Source organism: Streptopelia decaocto (genome assembly GCF_964273445.1).
Source record: "Streptopelia decaocto genome assembly, chromosome: 10".
NCBI classification, from domain to species: Eukaryota; Metazoa; Chordata; class Aves; order Columbiformes; family Columbidae; genus Streptopelia; species Streptopelia decaocto.
In genome coordinates, this window is record NC_138665.1 from 6,823,331 (window position 1) to 6,836,267 (window position 12,937).

At 36.3% G+C, this 12,937-nt stretch overlaps 1 protein-coding gene across 1 annotated transcript in view; it reads left to right on the plus strand.

Moving 5' to 3' along the window:
• LOC309444301 (connector enhancer of kinase suppressor of ras 2-like) overlaps positions 1–12,937 on the plus strand; it is a gene marked incomplete at its 5' end in the record, with an annotated part of 168,646 nt that overhangs the window by 87,746 nt on the left and 67,963 nt on the right. The window contains 3 exons of the mRNA XM_082061999.1: positions 1,337–1,378; positions 4,897–5,016; positions 12,849–12,908. Coding sequence (XP_081918125.1) covers positions 1,337–1,378; positions 4,897–5,016; positions 12,849–12,908 — 222 coding nt within the window. The remainder of the gene's footprint in view (positions 1–1,336; positions 1,379–4,896; positions 5,017–12,848; positions 12,909–12,937) is intronic.

Below are 12,937 nucleotides of genomic sequence, written 5' to 3' on the forward strand. Positions count from 1 at the left end.
GCTTATTCAAGGAAAAAAGGCAAATAAACAAGACTTTTTTTTTTTTTTTGGTCACCCTTAAATAAATGTTCTGAAATCCTTATCTTGCTTTGTAGAAAGCTTTTTTTCCAATGTGAGAGAGCATTTGGAGATATATTTATTAATTTCCCCCTTTTTTTGTTATTGTTATTAACCATTAATTCACTTAAATGTAAATACCCAGCACCAGTATGGCATTATAAACAAGATTCCTGTGACAAACAAGGCGATGATCCCTCCCTGCCTGGTCCTCAGCAAGTTTGGTGGCAGCACCTCCATCCCCTCACTTGCGTGGCTCTGGGACTCTGGCAGCCACGGGCTGGGGGGCTCGGTCTCCCTGAACACAGGGAGGTGCCGCGATACCTAAGAAACATTATTATTTGGATTTTGTTGTAGAAAAGCACGCCTTTGCTGACAGGGAGGTGTCACGGGTGGGTGCTCACTGTGTAGGAGTGGGGTGTGACCAGGGTTTTTGGGAGGTCTCTTCTAATCTCTGTCTGGCAAACTTGAGCTTTCTGTATTTTCCTTTTCATTTTATTGTAGTAAACTGTAGCTTGAGAGCCCATGTGGTTATTTGGCGTGCTGGCTGGCGGGAGGAGCACTGTGGCCTCGCCAGTAGGAAAGGGTCCTGCCATGACCACGTCTTCCTTTATAGAGGATTGTACTGAGGAAATCTTCAAAGCATTAAATACCAGTAGAGGCAGTAGGTCTTTTTTAGGAATTTGGATGCTTTGTTTTGTGAAAAGAAGCAAAAGACGGATCAAACCAATCTACCAGTGTAGACACACAGTGTTTAACATCTTTAGTGTTGCATTTGTTTTCAAAATATTCTGTTTACTCTTCCCATGCTTTATAATAGCACAATCTACCTAGTCATAGGTCTGACTCAACTGTCTTCACCCCACAAGACTTGTAGAACAGCTGATCAACATTCTGCCTGACTTAAGGCTGGGCAATGTGTCTTTCTCTCTATGCATCACTGAATTTCTGACCTGCCAGATTAATTATATTCAATTACTTTTTTCTCACTATCATGAATCTGTCCCCTCTGCCTTACATTTATATTGTTGTTAGTATTGAGTACATGAGTTTAATGACTTTGAAGGGAAGAATAGATCCCCGAGGTCAAACAACCACAAGAGGAGTCAAGTTTCCTACAACTGTAAAGTAACCTTTTGGACATGATGAAATTCAAGAGATCATTTGTCTTTACAGGTACCTCTGTAAGAGACAGTTATCAGCATAGATCCTTCTTTTCTTTCTCCATAGGAAATTTAAAACAATGTGCTATAATTATCTTTGTTTTATTTTACCACAGGATTGTACAGTGTATGAAACAGAAAATAAAATTCTTCACGTGGTAAGTAATCTAAATATTCTGCTTTGGTATTCTCTAATTCTACCCCATCCACTTAAATGATTTAAAAAAAAAAAATAAAGCTACCATAGGAAAATAAAGTTCTTTAATATTTGACACAACTTCTGATGAATTATATCAGTTGCTAAAACTTAAACTTTTCATACGTAAGATCAAATAGCTAAAAAGTTAAAAATTATTCTCAAGATGAGCAGAAGATAGATCAGCTTACATGTTCTGTGACCCCCTGTGAACTGCTTGGTGCAAGTTCATTGTGCCTCCTGCCAGCCAGATGAGTAGCTGCCCCAGTACTCTAGATTTAATACTCCAATATGTCTTTTTTTGCATCAACATGAAGAAGTGGAGAGACACTACCCACACAATATTAATAAAATATTTTTCCACCCAATATGTTGTTTGTGGATTCTCTGAAGATTGGAGGCTTATTGAAGATGATGTAATTTACTTAAGAACCATTCCTACCAAGCCTTTTTACTCTTTCCTACATTGGAAGTCTTTCAAATTTAAGGCTTAAGAATCAGCTTTCTTCTGCTATTCCCTAATTTATGCCTGTTTATTTTAGTAGGCAAGGCCACATGCTCCCGCTCACTCTCCCTTTTCCCATAGTTCCCTGGAGTAATGGTCTCTGTTATACCCACAGTTAATTACAAATATATAATTATTGTTCTTAGATTGTTTCAGAAGCTTCACAGCACTCTTACTATTGTAATACTCCTATTAGGATTGCTGACATGGAATTCCAGCAATGGATCCATCAGACGTGGTACATTACAAGCTGCACTGGTTGTCAGACTGAGAACTTTTTGCCTTTAGCACTCAAAACATCTAATGACAAAGGGCAATGGAAGAATCGTATACAAAGCTGTTGATTAGATACTTACCTTAGAGTTCAATACTTTTTATTTTCCTGGTACTGGCACTAAAACCTTTTATTGACACTGAGATAGAGCTGAAACCTATGGTGAAAGGAAATCTCAAAGGATTTACAAGTTCAGATAAGCTTTTGACAAGTCTAACCAAGTGCCTGACTTTTTTTTTTTAAGCCTTTTACACATATTCTGCTTCCAGCAGGGATTAAAATTTGTCGTAAAACATTGATGTGCTGTTAAATTCAGAAAGCATGCGATGACTTTTAGAAAAAAGCTTACTGTTGCAAACCTGATTCTGAAAGGAACTTCTAAAAGCACCTGAAATCTTCTGGGATGTGGAGGGAGTATATATATATATATATATATATATATATATATATATATAGGCATGCACACACATATATACATACCTTTTAATCCACTATTCTAACTGCATATGACTTCTAGAAATACATATTTAGTAGGAATGTTACTTTTGACTTTTCTATCTGTTCTGGATGGAAACCTGAAAAGGGAAAAACAAAAAAGAGGGAAAAGTTTCCATTTGTAAGTATTTCAGAAGCTCAGCAGTGACAGTGTGATGAACCTGAAGGAGCCTGGATCCCAAGGCAGCAGAACTTGTTTTAGACCGAGCAAAATCACCTGAAATAACCTGATCCACTATCCATTCTAATATATTTTTATGCCCCAAATACTTCAGCATGTGTTAAAGTATTGATAGCGCCATATCAGACATTACTTCCTGACCCGGTGCTGCTATTCATAAACTCTGCTCAGTTGCTCCTATTTATTACTATCTCAGCCTTTGAATTATTTACAGCTGGTGTCAGGTCTGTCTTGTATCTGCTGCTTTTAAAGCAAACTGATATTTTTAATTGGTCCAATATAATTTTCTCGAATATTTTTGTGGTGCTAAAATCCTATGTACTTTTTAACTAACTTTCTGAATCATGGGGAGATCTTAAAAGTTCACTCATTTGATTGCAAACTTGTTTGCTGTTTATTTTAGTCCAAGGTTTATTTACTGAAAACCTTTTGCATGTGACAACTGTAAAGTTAAAACACTACATCAGAAGGTAGAAAGTCTGTGGGATTTGGTCTGCATCTGAATCGTACATATGATCTTAAATGTTAAGGCATAATAGAGTGCCTCAGTTCCAAATCGTAGCATTTTGATGCAAGAGTAATTCAAAGCTGAATGAAACAGATACTGACAGACCGGGTCAACCACCAGTTCACATATAGAATAGCTGCACAAAACATATTTTGAGCAAGACAGTTTCAATCTCTCTGGTGGGAGAAGACAGGACCTAAAGATTTGTTTGCGCGTTCTGGCCCAAAGCTGAAGCTGCCCCATGTATTTCTGCGGATTGGTGACCTCTCAATGCTGTCATGCACACCTGAATGGGACGTTTTGCATCTCGCAGCCAATACAAAAATACAAATGCCACATCCAGTGCTCCAGAGCGGTGCTTGGATTTCCAAATGATTAACTATACAGTGAATGGAAATATAATCAATAAATTCAGCCAGTTAATTTATTCATAGTGACAACTTTATTTGTTTAGCTTATATGTATACTGTCAAATGAGATACTAGAAATCCTCGTGCTTTTGCAAATGCCTGAAATAAAACTTCCCTTAAGGGATTTGACTATCATTTGCTATAACTAGGGAAAAAGAGAGTATATTCCTCAAAGGAAACTAGATGCATACAGCACAGGTTTGACCAGATGGCCATCCTGAAATTCATCTAAATGAATGCTTTCAGATTAGGTTCAAATATTTTTAGGCATAGTCTTTTTGAAGGAATGCTTAGGAGACACTTGCAAATTTGGGAATAAATCCTCCCATGTGAAGGTTCCCAGAGAGTGCAGATCAGTTCCTCTCTGACCCATCGCCCCCTCTTTGTCCTTGGCAGGAGGTTTAATCTGTCAGGGTCGCTGTTCCCACCCATGCAATGGATGTTCATGTGGATTGGCATTAAGATTTTGAGATCTTTAGCTGGAAGACAAGAGAATATAAAATTATCGCATAGTTGTAGTGATCTAGAATATCAGTCAAAGGCTGTGTTCAAAGATGCATGAGAATTTTACTTCAGGAAATGGATTAACTAAAGCATTTTTCTGCCACTGTAGTTTTTAACAAAGGAAATATTTTCTAGGTTGTATAATGCAGAATTCACCTAATTATCACTGTTGGTAGGGCTGATCTTATTATTTGGTAACCAAAACAAGTTATTAAATTGGTGTATAAGTAGTTTGTTTGATATTTCCCTTGCCTTCTGTTGCATTTATAATGATACGTTATAACAACACATAAGATGAAGTTCATCAGGTATATTTTTTCAAGTGCATATAGTTGGAGTGGAGAGTTTAGAGTACGGATGTTCTCAGTGCACTGTAACATCTTCTGATCAGAAGAACTGTACATTCATATACATTTTCTTGACATTTATGGATATCTTCTGTCCCTTTAACCCCTTGTTCTTGCCTTTCATATACCTGCAGTTTTTACAATGCTAAGAAATAAAATTATCTATTTATTCTCAGGTAGTTCTCAGAATAGCAACTTCTTCACTAGTAGGTTGAGTTGAATATGAGGAATTATATTGACTTGTTTTTCTTCGTAGTGTAAAACCTTGTCTGGGATTTGTGACCACATCATCTCGCTCTCATCTGATTCTCTGGTGTCACAATCAGCACATCTTGAGGTAGTTCATCTCACCAGCATTATGCCCAGTGAGGGTTTGGTAAGTAGCAAAGCTATTTAAAGTCTAGCTGTTAGAATATAGGATAAAAGCCTCAGTTCGTTAAGGTGATTTCTTTTTTCTTTTTTTTTTTCTTTTAATTTATCAATAAATCAAAATGTATTTTCAGCAGTGTCCTACTTTTTTTGGTATGCTGAACCAGATTTCTGAAAGTGGTTAAATTAACATTTATCTAAATAAAGGGATTGTATGTTTTTTTAATTAAAACCCATTTTACCTCGTGCTTCATGTGCAACTGGTAACTCTATGACCAGCTGAAGAGAAATTGTAGTCCTTTGACAGCCATATTACAGAGTTTGGAATGTACCAAAGTAATCCCCAAATGCATACACATACAAATAAAATTAACTAAATATCATTAATTAATGTGCTTTGAAAGTGATTAGTGCAAGATATGCTTCTTGGGTTTGCATAAAAATATGTATACACCTCCCTAATGATTCAGTTCAACTAAAACTTTCAGAAGTACCATCCCAGAAACAAAATAAATCCCTTACACTGGTAAATTGTTGCTCCCTGAGCAGACTAGTTAGGTGTCTGCCGAACATCCCAGCTGCTCTGCAGTATTAATGGGTCTCACCATTAAATTTTTCTGCAGAGATTATAGCTTAATAAGTATTTGGCTCACACTTTTAAGTATTGAAGTACCGTTATGTTTCTTGGACAAGGGACTTTTGTGCGGTTTTAGGGGTCAGTGGGTAAGATTTTTGTCTCCCCTCCATAGTCCCCTGTGTTACAACAATTCTGATGCTGGTGGGCTGGAGGGGGACATGGACTGAGATCCTCAGAAAAGCCAGAGTGAAGGTATCACCACAGGCACCGCGATGTTCTTGCACGTCCTCCTCAACAGACAGGCTACCTTTCCCAGTGCCGCCTCTTATACTGTCTTCAGCTGCTTTCTGAGGATTCTTTTTATACTATATTTATTTCCCCTACAAGAGGAAGAATCCAGGAATGTTGTTGCTGGGCTTGGAGGAAGCATTTGGAGGAGGAAAATAGGGGGAAGTGGGCAGAGAAATGGGTAGCCATGAGGCTCATCTGCAGAAAATTCTGGAATTGCAAATTAAAATACATTTGAACATCATTATACATATTGTGGTACATTTCTTGTTTATAATTCAGTGCGATATATAATTTTTTTTTCTGTTAGTTTTGTATTATTTCAATATTTTACTCTTTGTTTTGACAATGAGTAGCAATGAACATCATCTGCAAATCCTGTCAAAGTTACAAAAGCGTAATTATTTTGAGGTGTGCATATTAATTTGAGGATGAGGTATTTTAATAGCATGAAGGGTTTTGTATGACTATGTGAGTTTACTTTGTTCTTAGACTGATTTAGTCAACAGAGAGCATTACAACAGCATAAAACACATTCAATTTGAATTATGTGGTGTCACAGGTACTGAGCCCAGTATGTAATCATGAAGACAGGTACTATTTGCTTGCTGTGCTGCTGCATCCCAGTGGCCAAATATGTTCTCCTGGTGGCTCGGTTTGGTCTGATTTCTGGGTCGCTGCAGGGATAGCCGGGAAATAACTGGTCGGTATCATTTACAGCTTACCCATAAGTTTATAGCCAACCAAACTGCAGAAAGCGGCACTGCTGACAGAGGACATGAGACAAATGCTGCCATCAGAATTGCCCGTCAAGCTTTTCTTTTTATTTTAGATGAAGTGAAATGACTGAGTTTCTGCACCTAATTGTGAAGGCGCTATAACATGTTAGGTTGGAAAGTTCCTTGTAATCAATTTTGCTGAGACTGTGTTCTGTTTAGAAAAAAATATGAAAAAGGACTATAAATGGGAATAAAAGACAAATCATGTGAAAAGGGAAAGAAAACGTTAATCAGAATCAAATATAGAACAGAGTAATGAATTACAAATGGCTTTCTCATGATTGTATAGCAGTTTTTTTCCACAGGATCTCTGCTCCATTCAAGAGAAAAATGAGTGCTATTCACTGAATGGAAAGTATTCAGTGTTCCATTTTTGTCCTTATCATTCAGTGTAGGGGTTGAGGTCTTATTTACCACACTTCAGCTAAGCTCCGCATTCCCTTGAGTTGCTAATTTCATCGTGAGGGGGTTTTTTATATGGCCTTACCGATTGCTTCACAGATGCCAACTAGTTCATCCGCACACTGTGAAAATGATATTGTAATTTTAGTTTCATAGATGGGAACCTAATGCACAGAGCAATTTGTGTCAAAATCACCAAAATCTATTTTTCTGGAGAAGCTTAATGTCTAATTTTTCAGAACACTTGTTACTTTTATAGCCTAAGTTTAAAATACAGTCTCTCTTAGTTTTAAGTGTAGCTCAGGTTTTCAGAGCTACTGAGAATTCTGGCTTCAGCTTTCTTTAGGGTTGGCATCAAGAAAATGAACACGATTTGCCATTGGTGAAAAACGTTTTGTAAATTACTCAAATTATAGAAGAATTCAGTTATCTGGAATAATATTCAGTTGACTTAATCATGAGTCTTTCTCTATTTCCAAAACTCCATTTGCAAACCTGCTTTTATTATATGCATTCTAATTTCTTCACCAAATGAGCCAGAAATCCTATAGACATTGCATAAGCTTACACACAGATGGAATTAATTTCCAGGTCCAAGTCCATACAGTTAGTACATAGAGGCAGAATGCCTGCAGGGCTGTGTCCGTGTGTTCAATTGTTTAAATAAATTCTGGATCATAAAGCATTTTCACAGAGGGACTGTATGTCACTTGAATTGAGTACCTTCAGTTCCAGTATTTTCTAACTTTCTGTCCATACTTTTATGAGCTTAATAGTCTTTCCTCCTTTTTTTTTTTTTTTCCCCCCTTTTCTAAAGTATCTTCTTTTTTCAGTCTGATTTATTAAAAATCATCTTATCTCACACATTCTCCAGAACACACACTCTGCTGGTAGTTTCATGGCGGTTTGCTGGACAAAAGAACTTGCGTTGGGAAGCACATGTTTTGGGTTCCGTTCCAAGTTCTGATGACTGTGTTTGCATCCTGATCTCCACAGGCATTTGCTGGCCTCCAGAAACATGCTGCCTTTTTTCCTCTCTATTTCCATTCCTTCCCAAGCTCTACCAGTCATGTACAAATCAAATTACTTCCTCCTTTTCCATGTATTGCCACTGAATTTTCAGTAACTAATACTAAAACACCCTCCACATATTTTCCATTTTTTAAAGTAACTTTAAAGATTGTAAACCACTTTTTTCTCCTGAATGGTAGTACTGGGTAGGACAATACCATTGGCATCTGAAGGGTATTGCGTGATCAGCCTGAATGAGGTGTCTGGAAGGCAGAACTTTGTTTCAAACTAACAACTCGACAAACTTGAAATAAACTCCTGAACTAAACCAGAATTAGACTGTGAGAGTCAGTGTCAGTTCTGATTGTATTGACAGAACGAGAACACACATATGTAAGTTTTTATGGAATAGAATAAAATAACTTTAACTTCATGATATGAGAAAATTCCCTTCCCTGCCTTCTAGTTTTTCAATTCTTTGAGTTAGTTATGCTGTCAATTGTAGCATGACAAAGAAAATGGGATCATTTTTATACTTAAAAATGTTTTTTACAAATAACTTTTCTTCCTGCTTAGAGAAAAATAGGTTTCCATTCCACTGCACTACAAGAATTGTGGTAAATGAAACTACAGCGTGATTTAAATTTTCAGCCACTGCACATGGCTGCTCAGTATAAGGCAAAATTAATGTCAAAGACGTGATATTTGATTTTTGAAGTTTGTTTTTTTTTGTTTCTTCCTCTCGGATGATCAGAGATTGTCAGTAGCGGAAGATTTGTTTCATATTAGAGTCGGTATTATTTCAGACTAAAATTTATTTTAATCTTCTGAATTTGTTGTGCTGTACCTATATTTAAAGATGCTTCTGCATAACATGCAAGTTTAATCTTCTTTGAGATTAATGATTACTCTTAAGCAGGAGATTCTAAACAGGCAGGCTGTTGGGCTTTGATTTGATTTGGTGTTTTCTGATGTCTGAGGAATGTTCTGCTCCTGGAATGCAGTATCACTTGTCTTCTGCTTCCCTTCCTTTTTTGTTGTTGTTTTGTCTTGTGACTGAGCTTCCTACTGCTGATATAAACAGTGCAAGCTGACACACTTAAGATATGTGCTGCTTAAATCCACAGTTTTGTTTATTTTTCTGCAAAAGGAGCTTTTCTGTTTTCATCTAAGAATTTAAGGGAAGTAAAGATTGTGGGAATAAACATTTTTTTGTAAGATCAGCTGTGTATCACTGCGGAGAAAAATAAAACACACACAGACAAGCTGTCAGATACAAAGACCCTTTTTTATTAAGGCTTATTCATCTATCTACTGTACAGCTACCCTTTCAAATCGTACTTCTCTTGATGTGGAATCTGTAATTCATGGCGATGGAAGCCAATCTTCCATTTTTACAAGAAAGGAATTGCAAAAGAATACAAGAAGAAAAAGTAGAATATGAAGGCAGATTTTTTTTTTTTTTGTGGAAAAACACATGGCTGTCCTAAAAACGTTCATCTAATTAATTCAGATTATTTTTAAAGTCTTACAGCAACCTGACAAAGTTCCATCATGCTTGACATATAAACGTTCTAGTACCTTAACTTTTTTGTGGTCCATGGGCTTCTACTTAGGTAGGATTTAGTAAAGGGACTATAATAAAGAAGAATAAATGTTTTTCAGTGCAATGGTTCAGATAAATACATAGAGCTGTGATTATGCTGTGTAGTGGCAAAGAAATGCATATGTTTCTGTCCAAATTTGATAGTTAAAACAAGGTTAAAGGACCATTTTACGTTCAGGACGAAAGATCAAGGGGTATGATGGTTCCCTGGTAGTTTGTAGCATCACAAACCTGCATCTTGGCTATTGACAAGTTTTTTGTGTTTTAAAAATAGAACCTAAGAAAGTTTAGTCTCTGCAAAATCTGAAGCTGTTCAAATATTGTCTGAAATATCCATGGATTAACCTGGGAATAGTTGCTGACACTTAAAAATACACCGTTGTCATTATAACCTGGTTAATTAACCTGATGACTCTGCAAGAAATTTTTCAAATGAATTCCGCTTATAACTGTAAACACTATTTTCTGGGGAATACTCTCTTTAAACTGGGATTTTAAATGGCTGGTTTCTTGCCATATGTTTTCAAAGGTCAGATTTCAATTAAAAACCTTTAAGTCACTCTCTCATTAGGTGACAGTGACAGAGTTACTCAGGAATAGTCAGCTTCTTGATACGACTGCCTGTAAAACATTTCCTTGTTCTGTAGCAAGACTTTCTCCCAAGTGGAAAAATGCATTTAGAGCTATTGTTTTATATATGATAGATATGTAAAAAATATATAAGTAATATATATTATATAAAAACCTCGCATTCTGGACTGTATAAACTAAAAAATAAATCTAACCATTTTTATATTCTTTAGATAAAAAGTAATCTTTCAAGGTTTCCAGGTGACACAGATATGTCAAGGAGATACAGTGCTACTGTAATGGTCAGCAAGAAACAGTCTCTTTCATTATTTTTCTTTTGGGAAAACACAGTTGAAAACTCTGTCTAGGACAGGGAACTATCCAGACTATGAATCATTCACTGAAATGGTTTATTTTTCTGTATTTTGTTCTTAAAGTTTAATAGCTAAGATGAAAGAGCAGACAGCAAAATGTAGGGTAATTCTTAGTGATTAGTCAGATTCTTACATCTCTCAGATGGCATATGTTAAGAGATAAAATTGTATTTTGATTTTTTCCAAAAATACCAATAGCTTAATAAGAGAATGAATAAATATGTGATCAAATTTAGTTAGAAGTTTAACGCTATGTTCCATTTTGGCCTTAAAAATCTTAGTGTATTGGTTTGTTGAGTGGGGAATGAATCTTTTCAAGACCAGTCGGGTGTCAGAACTGTGATATTAAAAGTGTGGCTGAGATGTGTTACTGAAGCCTGTGATGTGTTAAAATCACAGACTTCTGTGATGGATGCACAATGTTGTGTAACGTTCTGGCTGAAAGTTCACTGTGGAAATCCAGCATAACACATGCTAGATGGATTTAAATATCTATTTAAGAATTTTAGTGGAGATTCAACACCCCATTTCCAATGAGAATCTTCAGGGGTTTTCATGATCCAGTGCTCTGGTTTATGGCCTCTGGTTGGAGGAGGAGAATCAGATGTTTGTCAGTAACAGCCGAAATTACAACAGACAACAGACCAGTGAACACTGATAAAATTAGGCCAATTAAGGAAATAGTGGAAGAGTCCCCAGAAATGTCTTTCTTCCAACTAATCACATTTTAGGACAGTGTTTTTAAGACTTCCAAGATCTAATTTGAACTTTTTTTTTTTTTTTTTTTTTTTAAACAGATGAAATAGCTTATAAAGCAGTCTCATTTAAGAGAATAGTGCGTAAAATCCAGAATAGAGTTTCCTGTGCAGCAGAACTAGGCACACTTATCAGTTTTAGCCAGTCTAAACTTCTAGGATTTAAGTAAAGTTGAAACTTGCTGAAATTGAGGTAGTTTACATTAAAGTAGAAGTCATATTTTCTCACGATGGAAAATGAAACCAGGTTACTCAGGGCCTCATCCAGTCAAGTTTTCATCATCTCCAAGTTGAGATTCCACAGCTTTGCCAACCTGTGCAGTGTTTTATCATGCCCATGGTAAAACTGGAAAAAAACAAACATAAAAAACAACAACAAACAAATGTAAATATTATTTTTAATTGAATTCCAACTCGTGTCCCTTGCTTCTCATCACCCCACTGTGTATTTCAAGAAGAGTTTGGCTCTGTCCTCTATACCCTTTCAATTTAGGTTGTTGTAGAGGGCAATATGATATCTTTGTAGTATTTTTACTTTTTTTTTAATTATAATTTTATTTTGGGGAGAGAGGGGGTGTTTGTGTAAAAACCCAGCCTGAAGATCTTCACTAGTGTTCAGTAATCTTGAAACTGGTTTGTCTGAACAAAATGTTCTTTCCTGTTGCTGGAGGCTCTAAACTTCCACTTTGACAGCACAAGGTGATGCAGAGTTATTGGAAGAATTATGCATCAGCAGTACAATGTACCAATTAGATTAATTAGATTTCAAAATGCGATGGATAACCATGCTGTATGGAGAGATGTGAAGCTATGACCTTAGTCCTGAAAGGCAAGACCACAGGCAGCTGGGTCTCACTTGCCATGTCAGGCTCTGTGTGTGCATACCTAGGTAGGTAGGTAGGTACCTGCTTTGGTTGTATCTCTGTCTTTCCAGTTGTCTCCTTGCAGCAGAATTCTTGCTGGACTAATTACAAAGCTCCTGTTAGTTCACCAAGCTCATTTTTCTCCATAAATTGGCAATGTGAGCGCTGGCTCATGCCTTTTCCAAGTTAGGCTCTGGTTTCATTTTTATTGAATCAGTAACTCTCTGAAGACGGGGCAGTTAAGTTTAAAGGCTGTTCATGTTTTCAGTTTCAATACTTCTTTTAAGTCACAAGTAATAAAAAGAGGTCCTGTGAAATGTTCAAATACTGAATAGGCACAAGCTTTTATGCTGATGCTCAGTGTTGAATTCTATCCATAAAAATTTGTTTGGATACTAAAAAGCACTAAGTCAGAAAATGATGTTGTTTATAATGGATCTCGATACATATTTGTTTAACTGAGATTTGCAAATGTTAATTGACCATGGTTTCTTCCAGTCTGTTCAAATGTTATGGTCATTAAACTGGAATAAACATACTATTTTAATTATCGTGCAAACATCATTTATTTGTTTCCTACAAATATTAATTACCTTTTTTGCTCTTTTTTTCAGGGAATGTATATAAAATCAACGTATGATGGACTACATGTAATCACAGGAACAACTGAGAATGTAAGCTTCCCTGTTCTAAATGTCTTTTA